Here is an 18511-nt window from a genome sequence, read left to right on the forward strand (position 1 = left end):
ATCCAGAACATATGGCCGCAGGTCTGCTTCCTGGTGCCACGTGCATTTATGGACACTCTTATGTTTGAACATGGTGTTCATTATGGCCAAACTTTGGTTTGCACAGAAGTCCAACAACAAAACACCGCTCTGGTTCAGATCCGGGAGGCAGTTCTTCCCAATCACACCCCTCTAGGTCTCACTGTCGTTGCCCTCATGAGTGTTGAAGTCTCTCAGTAGGACAACTGAGTTCCCATGCGGTGCACCCTTAAGCACCCTGCCCAAAGACTCCAAGAAGGCTGGGTACTCTGAACCGCCACTCGGCACACAAATGCAGACCCGAAGGCGCATGGAACAAACCCTCTAATCCACTGGGAGAAACCCCAACGTACAGGCAGCAAGCTGAGGCAATACTACGATATCCACCCTCAACCAGGACCAATTTGCCATGGGAGACCCTACCAAGGGGCCCTACCGGACAACATAGCCCCCTGGATCCCTGGGACACACAAACCTCTCGACCACGATAAGGTATTTAAGCGTATTAAATTTTGTTTTAAGAGAATGAATCGCTACCTTATCGTGGTGGAGGGGTTTGTGTGTCACAGGGATCCCAGGGGCTATGTTGTCTGGGGGCTTTTGCCCCCTGGTAGGGTCTCCCATGGCAAATTGGCCCTGGGTGAGGGACCAGACAAAGAGCGATTCATAAGACCCTTATGAAAAGGACATCGAGGGAACAGTTTACCCTGCCCGGGATAGGGTTACCGGGGCCCCGCCCTGGAGCCAGGCCCGGGGAGGGTGCCCGAGGGCGAGCGTCTGGTGGCCGGGCCTTAGTCCATGGGGCCCGGCCGGGCACAGCCCGAAGAGGAGACATGGGCCAATCCTCCCGCAGGCCCACCACCCGCAGGAGGCGCCATAGGGGTCGGGTGCATTGTGTGCCGGGTGGCGGCCAGGAGCGGAGGCCCTGGCGGACTGACCCCCGGCTGCCAAGACTGGCAATAGGGACATGGAATGTCACCTCTCTGGTGGGGAAGGAGCCTGAGTTAGTGCGTGAGGTTGAGAGGTACCGGCTAGATATAGTCGGGCTCACCTCTACACATGGCTTGGGCTCTGGAACCAGTCTCCTGGAGAGGGGCTGGACTCTGTCTCAGTCTGGAGTTGCCCCTGGTGAGAGGCGGCGGGCTGGGGCGGGTATCCTAATATCCCCTCGGCTTGCTGCCGGTACGTTGGGGTTTTTCCCGGTGGACGAGAGGGTTTGTTCCCTGCGCCTTAGGGTCGGGGAACGGGTCCTGACTGTCATCTGCGCTTATGCGCCGAGTGGCAGTTCAGAGTACCCAGCCTTCTTAGAGTCCCTGGGGGAGGGGGGGGGGGGGGTGCTGGAGGGTGCTCCACCTGGAGACTCTGTTGTCCTGCTGGGAGACTTCAATGCTCACGTGGGTAACGACAGCGAGACCTGGAGGGGCGTGATTGGGAGGAACGGCCTCCCTGATCTGAACCCGAGCGGTGCTCTGTTATTGGACTTCTGTGCTAATCACAGTTTGGCCATAACGAACACCCTGTTCGAACATAAGAGTGTCCATAAGTGCACGTGGCACCAGGATGCTCTAGGCCGTAGGTCGATGATCGATTTTGTAATCGTATCAGCAGACCTGCGACCATATGTTCTGGACACTCGGGTAAAGAGAGGGGCTGAGCTGTCAACTGATCACCACCTGGTGGTGAGTTGGATCAGGTGGCGGGGGAAGACGCTGGACAGACCTGGTGCACCTAAACGCGTAGTGAGGGTGTGCTGGGAACGTCTAGCAGAGGCCCCAGTCCGCGAGATCTTCAACGCACACCTCCGGCAGAGCTTCAACAGCATTCCGAGGGAGACTGGGGACATGGTCCGAATGGACCATGTTCAGCGTCTCCATTGCCGAAGCTGCTGCATTGAGCTGCGGCCGCAAGGTGGTTGGTGCCTGCCGTGGTGGTAATCCCCGAACCAAATGGTGGACACCAGAGGTGAAGGGAGCCACCAGGCTGAAGAAGGAGTCCTATCGGGCTTGGTTAGCCTGTGGGACTCCGGAGGCAGCCGACAGGTATCGACAGGCCAAGCGGAATGCGGCTCGGGCAGTGGCTGAAGCAAAAACTCGGGTGTGGGAGGAGTTCGGAGAGGCCATGGAAAAAGACTTTCGGGCTGCCTCGAAGAGATTCTGGCAAACCGTCAGACGTCTCAGGAGGGGAAAGCGGTGCTCTACCTGCACTGTGTATAGTGCTGGCGGAGCGCTGCTGACGTCGACTGAGAAAATTGTCGGGCGGTGGAAGGAATACTTCGAGGACCTCCTTAATCCCACTGACACGTCTTCCGAGGAGGAAGCAGAGTCTGGGGATGAGGGGAATGACCCGCCAATTTCCGGGGGCGAGGTCACTGAGGCAGTTAAACAACTCCTTGGTGGCAGAGCCCCTGGTGTTGATGAGGTCCGCCCCGAGTTCCTGAAGGCTCTGGACGTTGTAGGGCTGTCCTGGTTGACACGCCTCTGCAATGTTGCGTGGAGATCAGGGGCAGTACCTGTGGACTGGCAGACCGGGGTGGTGGTCCCCATCTTCAAGAAAGGGGACCGGAGGGTGTGTTCCAACTACAGGGGGATCACACTCCTCAGCCTCCCTGGGAAAGTCTATGCCAGGGTGCTGGAAAGGAGAGTTCGTCCGTTAGTCGAATCTCGGATACAGGAGGAACAATGCGGTTTTCGTCCTGGTCGCGGAACACTGGACCAGCTCTTTATCCTCTCCAGGATACTTGAGGGTGCATGGGAGTTTGCCCAACCAGTCTACATGTGTTTTGTGGACTTGGAGAAGGCATTCGACCGTGTCCCTCGGGGTGTCCTGTGGGAGGTGTTGTGGGAATATGGGATGTCTGGCCCATTGCTACGGGCCATTCGATCCCTATACAACCGTTGCAAGAGCTTGGTTCGCATTGCCGGCAATAAGTCGGACTCGTTCCCGGTGGGTGATGGGCTCCGCCAGGGCTGCCCTTTGTCTCCGGTTCTGTTCATAATTTTTATGGACAGGATTTCTAGGCGCAGCCAAGTGGCGGAGGGCTTTCGCTTTGGTGGCCTCAGAATCTCATCTCTGATTTTTGCAGATGATGTAGTTCTGTTGGCTTCATCGGGTGAGGGCCTCCAGCTCGCACTGGAGCGGTTCGCAGCCGAGTGTGAAGCAGCGGGAATGAGGATCAGCACCTCCAAATCTGAGGCCATGGTTCTCAGCCGGAAAAGGGTGGAGTGCCCACTCCGGGTCGGGGATGAGTTCCTGCCCCAAGTGGAGGAGTTCAAGTATCTCGGGGTCTTGTTCGCGAGTGATGGGAGAAGGGAGCCGGAGATCGACAGACGGATTGGGGCTGCAGCTGCAGTAATGGGGACGCTGCACCGGTCCGTCGTGGTGAAGAGGGAGCTGAGTGTAAAAGCAAAGCTCTCAATTTACCGGTCGATCTACGTCCCTACCCTCACCTATGGCCACGAGCTGTGGGTAGTGATCGAAAGAACGAGATCGCGGATACAAGCGGCAGAAATGAGCTTCCTCCGAAGGGTGGCTGGCCTCTCCCTTAGAGATAGGGTGAGAAGTTCGGCCATCCGGGAGGGGCTCAGAGTAGAGCAGCTGCTGCTCCACATCGAAAGGAGCCAGCTGAGGTGGTTCGGGCATCTGACAAGGATGCCCCCTGGGCGCCTCCTGGGTGAGGTGTTCCAGGCATGTCCCACCGGGAGGAGGCCCCGGGGCAGACCCAGGACACGCTGGAGAGATTATATCTCTCGGCTGGCCTGGGAACGCCTTGGTATTCCCCCGGATAAGCTGGAGGAGGTCTGGGCCTCTTTGCTTAGGCTGCTGCCCCCGCGACCCGGCCCCGGACAAAGCGGATGAAAATGGATGGATGGATGGATGGAGAATGAGGCCAAGCCACAGATCCTCAGCAGGATTTTCTGGCACAAATTTACCTGCTTCCAAGGTGCGTTGACAGGATGAAACAAATCGCAATGCAGAGACTCCAGCAACACTTAAAGGGAAGAGGAACAACTTTATTGACTGACCAATGCGTTTCGGCTTGTTGCCTTCATCAGGGTCATAGTAACACATACTAGAAGTGTGCTTAAAAAGCGCTTTGGGTGCCTAGAAAAGTGCTATATAAATGCAATCCATTATTATTATTATTATTATTATTATTATTATTATTAGAGCTGGGCGATATGAGATTTTTTCATATCACGATATGTTTTTTTCATTTCAGGCGATAACGATATCTATCACGATATAAGCCAAATAACTATATTTGTAAGATTTAAATGTGCCGTTGCTCACAAGTAAAATGTGAAATAATCAGCAGCTTGTTTTTAAATATTTATTTCCCATAATAAGTTCAACAGGGTAGATGTACTTAAGGAACATGAGACTTTTTCAGATAGATAAAGGCAAATATTGCAAACTACACAAAAGGCAGCCGCTAAAGTGTTTAAGTTTCAAAATAGAACAAACGAAACAGACTAAATTGTCAATTCCACTTAGAAACAAAATATTAATTCTAAAAATAAATCTTAGTTTGTTTTACAGAAGAACAGACAAAACTGACTAACTTTTGTCAATATCAAATAAACTGAGAAATAAAAGGAAATTCTCAATCTCTCCTTGTTGTATAGCTGAGCTTTTCAAACAGTTTTAACAGTTACTTTAGTCTGACAAAAGCCGAATGACAAATTAGCGCTTCCAGTCAGAGACTGAGGCTACGTCCACACGTACACGGGTATTTTTGAAAACGGAGATTTTCCGTTTTCGTTTTAAAAAAATAATCCCGTCCACACATAAAGGCAGAAATGAAGAAAAACGCTGCTAGGAACATGCCAAAGCAGCAGGTGGCGCTAGATTCCTAACCGTACCGAAATGTTGGCCAATCAGAAGTCTAGAAGCCTCGGTGGGAAAAAGTAAACAAAGCTGGGGCATAGAAGCAGAACCGAGTCGTATGTGTGGAGGGACAGTAACTGTGTATATGTAAGCATTTAAACACTGCAGAGAGTAGAATTAACAGTAACAGTATTGTAGAAATTCATTTCACCGAAACAATAACGTGGCGCGCAGTGTGACGCATGCACCAGTTTATTGTATTTCCAGACTTGCTTTCGGCACATTTACAGTGCACGCTACTCTGTTTTTTGTCAGACTTGAAATAGCCGAAATACCTTCACACTACGGAACTTCTATGGCTCTTCCGTTCGACAATCTCTCCGGCATTGGAACCATCATCTGTTTTCTCTTCGGTCACGCTCGGTTGATTTTTCTAGTCGGCACACTCATTTCCTCCATTACGCGCTGGCTCCATTACCCGCTGGCTGCTTCCCAAACAAACACACGTGTGGCTTGGCACTTGTGCTGTACGTAACAAGTCACACGACGTGACGCTGCGGCTGTGATTGGTTCGGCTCTGCGCTGCTTAATTTGGATTGGCTGACCTTTTTTTTTTTTTTTTTTTTTTTAAAGAGGACAAGAGCGGCGAGGTCTATCGCGATAGCTTAATTTCTCTATCGAGTAAAAGTTATATCGCGATACATATCGTTATCGTTCTATCGCCCAGCTCTAATTATTATTATTAAATAAAAGGCAGGAATCAGAAATTAATTTTTAAAAAATTCAATTTAACCAATCACATCTTCAAGCCACAGATCCAGAAATTGCTGGAAGGCTCTCATCTGACCAAGGAACCTAAGGCCCTAGTTGTTCACTAGGTCATTATTGCACTTTTCTCAATCTTTTAGGAAATGGCAGCAACGTTAAGAATGTAAAAATAATTCCTAGAAAAGAACACAAGAAACTACAGTGAGCAATACATAAGGGAGATGAGTAAAGGTCTAAATGTCTCTTAAAGCATGACAAAGGCACCCTAACCCCAACGCCCTAACCCTCTTGCTGTGTTTACAGGTTGACTAGCTCCAAACTGTTAGGCAGTGAGGCTGCAGTGTGTCAAGGAAATCCAAAAGTGAAACACAGGAGTTAACATCCAGTTTGTAAGAGTGCTGTACAGAATGCTATAACAGGGTACATCTATATGTGAACTTTCAAATAGAAACGGTTGTAATACTTGAACTTTGTACTAATTTTTATGTGTGTTGAGATGAAAAGAGGAAGAACAGTGGAGCAAGTTACATTAACGTACTAGATGTGCCAACAGCATGGACAGGTTGAGCGTGTGCATGAGTGCACATGTGCACGTATAAAACAGGTGTGAGGCATGGAAAATATTAGCAGTGTAGAGGGAGAGCGAGAGGAGGCGATGTATATCACCAAAAGCATATAAAGTGCTGCTGAAAAGGTTTGGGATTCTTCTTCTAATTTTCCATAAAGAAGTGGCAAACAGCATCAGAAGAACAGACTTTGGAGTTCACAGTTGGAAATATCAGCGAGAAGCACCAGAGGATTAACCACTTTGGACTTAACCACTCTGGACTTATGAATTGGAATGATAATTTTTGGCTTTTTCTCTACTTGTTTCTGTAGGATGTTGGATTGCCATCTCAAAGCTCATCAAACTTTGTAGCGAGTCTCTGCTTCCCCATTTGGACATTATTGGGCACAGCATGGAGTGGAGTGCATCTCAGTCCTGGATGTGCCTCCTCTCTCATTGTCCTTAAGATTAATCTCAGAGATCAATAGCATGAAGTAGATTAGTTAGATTAGGGTAAAATTTAGGTGATCTGATTAAGTGATTATTACTATTTGACTAAGCTTTGGCTTTGGTCCTACTATATTGTATAGATAAAATATCCTCATTCAAAAGTATAAATTGTGTTTATTCACTCTTTGTGAAATAGTAAAGGTCAAAACTTGTGCATGAGCATCATCATTCAAAAAGTTCTTGCAGGTTGTGCACAGCCTTAAAATGAACAGATCCTTTTTCCTACCCACTAAAGAGTAACCTGGTCAATTTTATGAGGTGCACGGGTTATACAGAAGAGCTCCAGTTAGTCGGTGTGGTTCACGAATCGCACTTGAGCTGCAAGGATACCCAGTCAGAGGAAGTAGGGTAGACATCCAGAGTTTAGCAGAGCCAGGCGAATCTTCTCATCACCAGCTCAGTAGTCCAGTTCCTACATTCCCTGTTGCATAATATCACTGACCCTGCCAGTCCAGATCCCCTTTACAGGGATAACTGGCAGATCCAACAAGTGTTTTTCTCAAACAAAACAAAAGCATACATTACACACACACACACTTATTGTTTTTACACATTTCAAACGCACCTTCACAGAAGTACACACAGACCGAGAGGCAGGCTGGGCATCAGCAGCTTTCAATATCGTTATCAAAATTCAACAGAGAGGCCAAGAAGGATCAAACAGCTGAATAGGTTGGCTCTGTGATTACAGCTGACACTGACTCAGGAGGCTGGTTGCCTCGGCAACCATCACCAGTCAGATGTCTCTTGATTGGTCAGCAGCTCTCATCTTTCACCAGCTTATTTATCACCACTGCTGGGTTACTTTTCCTCTCAATTTCTTCTCATAGCACATTCACACTTGACATCTCTTTCTTACTTGCTCTCTCTCACAATCTCTCACTCTCACACTCTCACACACACACACACACACACACACACACACACACACACACCATCTGTTCCATAAATAATAGTAATAGTAATTTAGACTGCCTAGTGGCCACAGATGCAACAGCAGAAGGGGAGCTGACTGCTGATATGGTCACAGCTCAGACAAACACGCCAACATACAAATAATGTGTACATATTTTCCAAAGTGAGTGCTGCTAACAGAGGAAACATATCTATGAAGCCCTGTTGGTTTCATAAAGCCAGACAATAACTTATATTTGGTAGTGTTGTTCTCTGTGCTTGTGTTTCACTGTGGACTTGGGCAGCTCCTGCACACATTCAAACAGGGACAACAGTGAAACAGAAGGGTGTACTAAAAAGCGAGATACACATTTTTATTTTATCTGCCCAAATCACCACAGCAGTTCCCCGCATGCATTGAAAAAGTGCTCAGACACACATTTTGGGAGCAATTCAAACATATAGGAATGCTGGAATGTTCATAACGCTTCACAAGGAACAGATGGTGAAAGTGAAAGCAGCAACATTTAAATAAGTTCTTTTCTTTACTGATTTTGAGCATAGAATTTAGAGTTTATCGTAAATGTATTATTTACATTCTAAACACATGCAATTAGTGGCTAACTGGTGATTCTAAATTGCCCATAAGTATCAGTGTGAGTAGCAATGGTCGTTTGTCTATGTTAGCCCTGATCAGACTGGCGACCTCACCAGGCTGCACACGGCCTCTTGGTTCCAGCCCACCGCGACCATGATAAGGCAGAAGACATTTTTTATTTGTAAATTTAGATTTCTTTATTACTCTCACTTAGATGAAAATAGGTGAAATGGGAAAATCTCTGTTTTGCATTTAGTTGTATAATTCTGCACACTAACAGTTGCCCGATCATCGTGGATATAAAAGCCAAAACTTTGACTATCTTAAATATTCAGGTTTAGTTGATCAGCAATAAAATGAATCGTCAAAGATACGAGTTGCCTGTGCACACAGTGCAGTGTCTGTCCTCTGACCTGTTGTTGACTCTGCTCCTCCAGGTTGAGTTTGACCTCCAGCGACTGTCTCGCCTCCAGAAAGGCCTTCCGATGTTTCCGATCAGCCATGTAGTACGACATGATGCCCACAGTGATGGCACAAACATAAATCACAAGGTTGGCTAGAAGCTTGAAAACAAGAAGTGAGAGTACATTCATAATTTCACTTCTGTGCACTCTTACAAGTTTATAAATGACACAACTTACTTTTTAAAAATTCACATATATTTAAAACAGTACAGCAAATGGAAATCCTGTAACTATAATCACCACACACTGTGAGTTTGCATGTTCTCAGTCCAAAGACATGCAGTCAGTGTTATTAGGCTAACCGGTGATTCTACATTGCCTGTAGTGTAGATGTAAATGTGAGTGTGAATGGTTGTGCGTCTCTCTGTGTAGCCCTTTTGTGTAAGGTGTACCACAGAGCAGGGATAGGCTCCCCCCACGCTGAATCAGATAAGTGGAAGAAAATGAATAGGATGAATGGGAATGAATACGTTTTTATTCCAAATGTGTAACTGCACATTTAAGGAGGGGTTTTGTTTGATAGTGTTTTTTCACACTGACAGTTTCTTTTTTATATTAATGTTTCTCCCACAAATCCAAAGTCACCCATCAAAACTACACAACTAATTGATTAACTGCATAAACATTCACTGAGCTCAGCAAAAGTACTAACACATCAGCTAGCTAACGTTACTATGGTACTCTTTTCTCTATGGTTGGACCAAGTCCTTTGCACTACTTCCACGTACTTTGCAACCTGTCCTGTCCAGCAGGTCTTTCTCTTGTTTTGAATTTATTGTTTGTATATATGTATTGCTGCTGTCTTGTAACCGTCCAAAAGGCTTCCTCGCATAAAGGGCGCTTTATCATAGGGAAAAAAGAAAGTGAAGAAGAAACGTGATGGAAGACTTTTCTTCTTCACATTCTGGAAGAAGAAAAAGATCGTCGTCTGAGAAACCGTCAGTTTCCCAGTAGATTTAGAAGTGTGTGATTGTCGGCTTACATGGAGTCCTCTAACAACAGCTTTTGTGGCGTTTCCTGCAGGATCTCGGAAACAGGTGGATCGAGCTGACGCACGGGTTTTGGGAACAGAGGAAACTGAGACATGGGGCACCATCACCAGAAGAAAATATAGTGCACTTTGTCCCTCACCTCACTGTAAATAAACGCACGCTTTATTTAAAGAGTCCTGCGTGTGGGTTCTGCAGCCGCATATCTGACGATACCAGTTTTTAAATTGTGTTGATAGGTCACATCAAACCACAGTTATGATTAAAAAAAAAAATATTTGCATTTGAAGTTATGAGAATAATTTGTTAAAGATGTTTGTTAAAGTTTGTGGTTTTTACAGTGAAAAATATAACTTCTTTCTACTCTGATGTTATGTTTAATTTAGATCAATTGCATTAATACAGTATTCCTAAATGAAAAAATAACTAAAGTGAGATGTGAGGTTGTGCTGAAAAGAATGATACCAAACAAGGCAAGGTAAACAGTTTTTAATGGTGAAATGCAGAGGTGAAATCAAAAGTAGTCAAAAAAGGCCAATTATACCCTGGACGCCAGAGGGTTAAACATGTGCATGATCATTCCACATAGCTGATGTGCACAGTCCCTGGGCAGCCTGCGACAAGAGGGCAGAGTGGGGCCTGAATCAAACCTGTTGAAAAACAGTTGTTCATTCACAGGGGTGTAGTCTGAAAGTACATATATGAGGCTATAATGTAGGAACCAAGGTGTATGCATCCTTGATGTTTGCATACAGTAAGTCCAATTAAATCCTGACAAAAGGATGTGCTTCTCCAGGAATTTCCTTAACCCTGGAGAACCTATGGGGTCAGAGCCGACCCCATGGGTTTTCTAGGGAAACCATGGGGTCAAATTTGGGTTCTCCATGGGTTCTCCAGGGTTAATGTACTTCAACGTCTTCCGCAGTTTTTCTTGGTCTGCAAACTCACAGTACAATCCTGTGCAGGGTCGTAGTGATTTTCTTCTTTCAGACTACAATTCCCTACAATTGGCTAGTTCATTCACAAAGCATCTTGGCATTTGTACTGGGCTCCTTAGACACACTAGTCTTCTTTCTGTACTGTATGGCTCTCTTTGAATTTCTTGATGATACTCCAGTTCTTGACATTTGGAAACACTGTGGAAACTTTGAATATCCCTCTCCTACTTTCTGAGCACCAAAAATTATTTTTCTTAATTCTAAAATGATTTCTTTTGGTTATTGCTATAATCCTTTCTCAAGTGACAGCTTAAACCCTTGCTCAGGGTTCATACACCTTTTTCCAGAGTAAAATTCAGCACTTTCAAGGTCCATTTTAAAGCTTTTCCAGCACATTACCACTTTGATAAATTACATATTTATACAAATACATACAAACTCAAAATGATTTCACTTTTTTGAAATCGTACAAAAAAAAAGAAAGAAAAAAAGTATTATGCTATATGTCACTTGACAAATAACTTCAAATAAAATAAATAAAGAAAAAAATGGGGAAAATAAAGGCATAGTGCATTCTTTTTTAAAAATAAAATGTGCACTAACAACTCAAAATACTACAAAAATAGCAGGGGTGCAACGATACACAAAATTCACGGTTCGGTTCGATACTTTGGTGTCATGGTTCGATATTTTTTCGATACAAAAAAATGTTCATGCCTTTTTAATTTATCATTTATTAAAATTATAAATATATATTTTAACCCAAAAGTACAGTTTTTGAATTTAATGGTGCTGAAACAAAGTAATAAAAAAAAAAATCTGATTGAGGAATCACTCATCTTTGGAAAAGAGAGTTTATTACAGAGAAATGTCTCTTTCCAAAATAAAAGCTATACTATCCGCTTCTTCTGGGCTATATTCTCAGCAGCATATTAAACATATCAGGTCCCCATAAGGAGAATCATGTGCTAACGGCTGTCTAAATGACTCGGGTAAAGTTTGTAGCATGCATGCTTGTTGTTTTTGTCTGCTTCCACTTGTCTTTGCACTAGGATGATGTCGGCGTAAATGTGCAGTCATATTCGTTGTGTTCCCACTAGTGCTGTCAGCGTTAATCTGAAATGACGTTAACGCCACAACACGGCAAATCTCCGTTAACGAGCTACCGCGGATCGCCCCGTGCATGGGGCTGGACGGCGTCAACACGTTAACAAGCTAACTGCGCTAGTTCCCACAAATTGAGCATTGCGTGGCACATCCGACATACTGTTTTACTTTAGTCCATGACGCGCTTACCATCAGGGTCATCCGTCACATGAAGACCAAAATAGTTCCAAATGCCAGATCTGAATGAGGGTGGGGGAGGTCCAATTTGCCATGTTGCAACGAGCTTAGCTTCTGTCTTGCTAGCTTGCGCTGCGCTCAGTTGATCTGCACTCGACAGTGCAACCTAGGCGGAGTAGTCGAGCGCAGATCCACTGAGCGCTCAACACAGACAGCATCGTCAGAAGGAAAGTTGATAAAATAAATAAAAAAAATTTGTATTGTTCAATACATATGCGTACCGAACCGAAAACACTATATCGAACGGTTCAATATCGATACGAGTATCGTTGCACCCCTAAAAAAATAGATAGGGCAAGTCAATGTATTTATTTATTTAAATATTTGGATAGACAACTTTTTTTTTTTTCTAGTTTTGGTTCTATACATTACCACAATAAATTTTAAATGAAACGACTCAGATGCAGTTGGAGTGCAGACCTCCAGCTTTAATTCAGTGGGTTGGGTCAAAAACACTGCATTAAATGTGAGGAACTAAAGCATTTTTTAACACAATCCCTTCATTTCAGGGTCTCAAAAGTAATTAACAAATTAAACAGATGAAAATAAAATGTTCATTTCTAGTACTTGGCTGAAAACCTTTTGCTTGCAATGACAGCTTGAAGTCATGGACATGACCAGATGCTGGGTTTTCTTCTTTTTAATGCTCTGCCAGGCCTTTAGTGCAGCGGCTTTCAGTTGCTGTTTGTTTGTGGGTATGATTTGGGTCATTGTCCATCTGTATTATGAAACACTGCCCAATCAATTTGACTGGCTTTAGCTGGATTCGAGCAGACAGTTTGTCTTTCAAACACCTCAGACTTCATTAGGCTGCTTCTGTCCTGTGTCGCATCATCAATAAACACTAAGTGCCACTGGCAGCCATGCAGGCCCAAGCCATCACACTGCCTCTGTTGTGTTTTACAGATGATGTGTTGGCTTTGGATCATGACCTGTTCAACACCTTCTTCATATTTGTCTTGCAATGATTCCGGTAGAGGTGGATATTGATTTCATCTCTCCAAAAATGTAATGTTAATGTTTGTTTGTTTTTAAGCAAACTTCAATATATACTTTCTAATCTTCAGACTTATGAGTGTCTTGCACCTTGCAGAAAAACATCTGCATTTACTTTCATGCAGTCTTCTCTTTGTGGTAGACTTGTATATCCATATGACTACCTCCTGGAAACTGTTAGTTACTTGGTTGGCTGTTGTGAAGGGTTTCTTTTCACCATGGAAATGATTCTGCGATCATCCACCACTGTTGTCGTGGACGTCTAGGTCTTTTTGAGTTGCTGAGTTCACCAGTGCTTGCTTTCTTTCTCAGGATGCACCAAACTGTACATTTTGCCGTTCCTAACAGTGTGAGTTTTTTCTCTTTCCGCAGTTTAAGGATGGCTTGTTTCACCTGCACAGAGAGCTCCATTGACCACATGATGTCTGTTCACAGCAAAATCTTCCAAATGCAAGCACGACTCCTCAAATCAACTCCAGGTCTTTTATCTGCTTGATAATGACAGAATGAAGGAACTGCCCACACCACATCAGTTGTCCAATTACTTTTGGTCCCTTTAAAAAGAGGGCGGCACAAGGAGCTGAAACTCCTAAAACCTTCATCCAGTTTGAATGTGGATACTCTCAAATGAAAGCTGAGCATCTACAGATTATGTCCATGTCCATTATATACAGTAACCATAATTGAAATCTGGTTTAGTAAATAGGTAGAAAAAAAACCTTTGGCCAGTGTCCAAATATATATGGACCTAACTGTGTATATATTTATATATAGTGCAACAACAACAAGAAAAACGCATATTTCATTTCACGTTTCCTCAGTAAGACCATAAGCAATTAACACAAATAATCCTAGAAGTTCATCATACTGCAAAGGCAAAAGGTTGCATTGTATGCTTTGAGGCGACTGTGTTGTGCTATATAAATAAAATTGAATTGAACTGAATTGAATTGCATATAGTATTGTAACGGTTGGTTAAATGTTATTTTATAGTGACATGTTGGTTATCTCTGCACACTGTTGTTATTTCTTTAAGATACATGTTTGGTCGTGCTGCAGGAAAAAGGGAGTTAATGTATGCACGAAGGGGAGGGGGGGTCCTTGTTGTGTGACTGTGCGGGGCTGAAGTGAGGTGTTGTACGAGGGCACTCTCCCGGAGTTAACGGCCCGTTTGCCTGTGTTACCGAATAAACGGACAAACTGAGATCCAAACGTCTGGTTCTTGCAAACGTTACACTGGTGTCAGAAGTGAAGAGAGAAAAAAAACAAAAACAAAAAAACACCGAAAACGCCCGACACCCTGTTGCTGGCGACGCTGACCGTCACGAGACACGAGGATGTTGCCAGGCAAGATTAAGAAGGAGACGGAGGAGAGGCAGGTTCGTCCGCACTCGCCTGCCCATAGATTGAGGGAAACGGCGACTTTTGCCATGTTCCAGTGATGATTGCGGGGGTGTCCTGTACGGCCCTTCTGGACACGGGGTCCAAGGCAATGCTGGTCCGACCCGATGTTGTCCCAGCCGGAGCTGCTGTGCAACCAACTAATGTGCGACTTAAGACTGTGACCGGTGATCTGGCCCCAATTAGAGGGAGGGGAGTGTTCCAGTTTAAGGTGGGGGACCTCGGCGTACCTTATGCTGCCTGGGTGGCTGACGTGCAGGACGCCTGCATCCTTGGGCTGGATTTTTTGCGAGCCATTGGTGGTGTACTGGACTTAGGCAAAGGCTTCCTCGTACTCCCTGATGGGAAGAAGGTGCAGCTTATTCCTCTCCGGTCTGCCCAGCATCTGCCGTGGCGTCCACCTCCACCTCCGAGACCCCTGCAGACCCGCCAGCAGAACAGCAAGCGGGGGAGGAGGAGAGGCTCTCAGCAGTGAGGAGCATCTGGTCAAAGAACTGTGAGGGGCTGACTCCACAGCAGCAAGAGAGTCTATGGCAGGTACTAAGAGAGTTTAGTGACATTTTTGCCCTGAAAGAAAGTGATGTTGGCTTGACACACTTGGTAGAGCACGTCATTGAGACCGGGGATGCCCAGCCTATTAAAGTGCGCCCCCGCCGCCTGCCCCTGGCTCATCAGGAGGCTGCTGACAGAGAGTTGTGTGAAATGAGAGTTGTGTGAAATGATAGCCCGTAGGCCTCTGCTGTGGTGATGGTGCCTAAGAAAAAAAGCCCAAGGATGCGTTTCTGTGTGGACTACAGACCACTCAACAAAGTGACGAAAAAGGACTCTTACCCCCTTCCCAGGATTGATGAGTCTCTCGATTTAGTAGCCGGATCCTCCTGGTTCTCCACCCTGGACCTGCGGAGTGGCTACTGGCAGGTGCCACTGTCCCCTGAATCCAGACCGAAGACAGCATTCTGCACTAACAGGGGACTATGGCAGTTCAAAGTCCTGAGCTTTGGTCTTTGCAACGCTCCTGCTACCTTCGAGAGGCTTATGGACAGTGTGCTGGCTGGCGTCCCACGGCAACGGTGTCTGGTTTACCTGGATGATCTTCTAGTGCACAGGAGCTCGTTTGATGCTGCCCTGGATGCCCTGAGACAAGTGTTGGGGAGGGTGGCGACTGCAGGCCTGAAGCTGCACCCCGACAAGTGCCACTTCATGAGGAGGGAGGTAGAGTTTCTGGGCCACAAGCTGGGTCGTGAGGGCATCAGCACTTTGGAGGAAAAAATTCACACCATTACTGAGTGGCCCACACCAGTGGACCAGAAACAGCTCAAAAGCTTCCTAGGACTGGCGTCTTATTACAGGAGGTTTGTGAAGGGCTTTTCCTCTATAGCTGCACCACTCTTCCGCCTGCTGCAGAAGGACCGTGACTTCATCTGGACCCAGGACTGTCAGCAGGCATTCAACACCCTCCGCAGATCGCTGACAGAGTCCCCAGTCCTCGCCCCCCCTGACCCCACCCTGCCTTTTGTCCTGGACACTGACGCAAGTAATGTGGGGCTGGGAGCTGTGTTGTCGCAGGTTGGGCCGGAAGGTGAGAAGGTGGTGGTGTACTTCAGCCGGGTCCTGAACAGGAGTGAGCGGCGCTACTGTGTCACACGACGTGAGCTGCTGGCCGTGGTGGCAGGGGCGAGACACTTTAAGTACTACCTGTGTGGCACATCATTTGTTATCAGAACTGATCATGCCGCCCTCCAGTGCCTGATGTCTTTCAGGGAGCCAGAGGGACAGGTGGCTCGCTGGCTGGAGGAGCTCCAAGCCTTCAATTTCACTGTGGAGCACAGAACAGGGACGCACCATTCTAACGCAGACGCCCTCTCTCGCCGCCCATGTGCTGCAGCTGGCTGCCGTTACTGTGAAAAGCGAGAGGAGATAGAGCGGGAACTCACAACAATAGACGGAGCAACACAGCTCGCCTGCAGGGCTCTTCTGGTGGTGGATGCAGCGGAGTGGAGGGCACGGCAGAAACAAGTCACTGACCTGCTGTCAGTCCTGCAGTGGCTGGAGAGGGAGGAGCAACCCCTTTGGGATGAGGTCACTGGGTTTTCCGTCTGTACCAGGGGGCTGTGGGCCAGGTTTGCAGCTCACAGGCTGAAGGAGGGAGTGTTGGAGCGTGCCTGGAAGGATCCTGCCACAGGGGAGGAGAGGTGGCAGGTTGTGGTGCCAAGGTCGCTGAGGTCAGCTGTGCTGGAAGCCTGCCATGGGAGCACTGGCTCCGGCCACTTTGGGATCTCCAAGACCCTCCGCCGCCTCCGCCAGGGCTACTACTGGGGTCAGCAGCGGAGGGATGTGGAGGACTTTTGCCGCAGCTGTGATGCATGTTCCTCGCACAAAGGGCCACAGGACCAGTCCCGGGCTCAGCTTCAGCAGCAACCAGCAGGAGCTCCAATGGAGCGAGTAGCTGTGGACGTCATGGGCCCATTTCCTCGTACAGACAGAGGAAACCGCTTTGTCCTTGTGGCCATGGACTATTTTACCAAGTGGCTGGAAGCATATGCCATCCCAGATCAGGAGGCTGAGACTGTCACTGATGTATTAGTGGAGGGGATGTTCAGCCGCTTTGGAACAGCAGAGACCCTCCACAGTGACCAGGGGCGTAACTTTGAGTCCAAGGTATTTGCTGCCATGTGTGAACGCCTTGGGATTAAGAAGACTCGCACCACCCCACTTCACCCCCAAAGCGATGGACTGGTGGAAAGGTTTAACAGGACGCTGGCCCAGCAGCTAGCCATCCTTACCTCAGAACACCAACGGGACTGGGACTACCATCTTCCCCTTATCCTCATGGCCTACAGGTCGGCAGTGCAAGACTCCACCCAATGTACGCCTGCCCTGCTCATGTTAGGGAGAGAGCTGAGAACTCCTGCAGAGTTGGCTTTTGGGAAGCCCCCGGACGCGCCAGAGGCACCACCAGGCCGGGACTACACAAGGAAGCTGCAGGACCGGCTGGATTCTGCACATTCCTACGCCCGGGAGCAGCTGGCGAAGGCAAGCCTGCGCCAAAAGAGGAATTATGACATCACCACTAAGGGGAGGCACTTCCGTGCTGGGGAGCTGGTGTGGGTCTACAGCACAAAGAGCACGGTGTCCTAAACTGGATTGCAGCTGGGTGGGGTCCTGGAGCGAGTGGGGGAAGTTGTTTACAGAGTGCAGTTGCCTCCTAGAGGGAGGAAAGTGACCGGATGGCCCCCTATGGAGAGGGCAGTCCCTCCCCTCCTTCCCTGAGGGACGAGTACAGAGCTCCCATGACCCTGCACAGAGGGACCCCCGGCCGGAGCTGCGTTCCCCTCCCTCGGACTCTTCACCTCAAAGCCCCGAAGCTCCGTGTACACCCCAGGGGCTCAGGAGGTCAAGGAGGGAACGTAGGCTACCACCCCGCCTCAGAGACTGTGTTGTTCCCTCGGGGATGAGGAACTTATTGCTGGGGGGGCAGTGTAACGATGGTTAAATGTTATTTTACAGTGACATGTTGGTTATCTCTGCACACTGTTGTTACTTCTTTAAGATACATGTTTGGTCGTGCTGCAGGAAAAAGGGAGTTAATGTGTGCAGGAAGGGGAGGGGGGTCCTTGTTGTTGTGTGACTGTGCGGGGCTGAAGTGAGGTGTTGTACGAGGGCACTCTCCCGGAGTTAACGGCCCGTTTGCCTGTGTTACCGAATAAACGGACAAACTGAGATCCAAACGTCTGGTTCTTGCGAACGTTACAGTATATAATAGGGATGGACCGAGCCGATATTACGTATCGGTCCGATACTGACCTAAATTACTGGATTTAGGTCACCTGCAACATGGCGCAACTCAGCTCATAACCTTAGCACGTCGGAGCAGTACGCATCACGTGAGAGCGGCTGTGGCGTGCAAGACCTGTCGGCGCTCTGGTTGAGCATTTGGAGCCTCGCTACCAAACCAGCATTTCATCTCTTAAGAAGTTATCGCAGAGAGAAGTAAAGCAAGTGTGTAAGTTCATCTCTGAATGTTAGTAAAGCATTCCAGCCTTAAGCTTAACAACCGATATATGGAGCGACTGCCTCTTCTTGCTGCTACTTCAATCATGAAACTGATCAATGATCAGCTGATCGTCTTTTCTGTCGCGAGTCCGTCTCTCTCGTTTGTTTTTGTCTCACTTTGCACCAGAAAGAGGAAACCAGCGGCTGAACAACAGCAGCACGTT

At 47.3% G+C, this 18511-nt stretch overlaps 1 protein-coding gene across 4 annotated transcripts in view; it reads right to left on the minus strand.

The window, feature by feature from the left end:
* adcy3a (adenylate cyclase 3a) overlaps window positions 1-18511 on the minus strand; it is a 63501-nt gene that overhangs the window by 37066 nt on the left and 7924 nt on the right. For all 4 annotated transcript variants that reach the window (XM_085421986.1, XM_085421984.1, XM_085421985.1 and 1 more), the window contains exon 3: window positions 8576-8725. In XM_085421986.1, coding sequence (XP_085278112.1) covers window positions 8576-8725 — 150 coding nt within the window. The remainder of the gene's footprint in view (window positions 1-8575; window positions 8726-18511) is intronic.

The sequence above is a fragment of the Rhamphochromis longiceps genome, linkage group LG11 (assembly GCF_057381845.1).
Source record: "Rhamphochromis longiceps isolate RC_006_pf linkage group LG11, R_longiceps_female_GT1.1, whole genome shotgun sequence".
Classification (NCBI taxonomy): Eukaryota; Metazoa; Chordata; class Actinopteri; order Cichliformes; family Cichlidae; genus Rhamphochromis; species Rhamphochromis longiceps.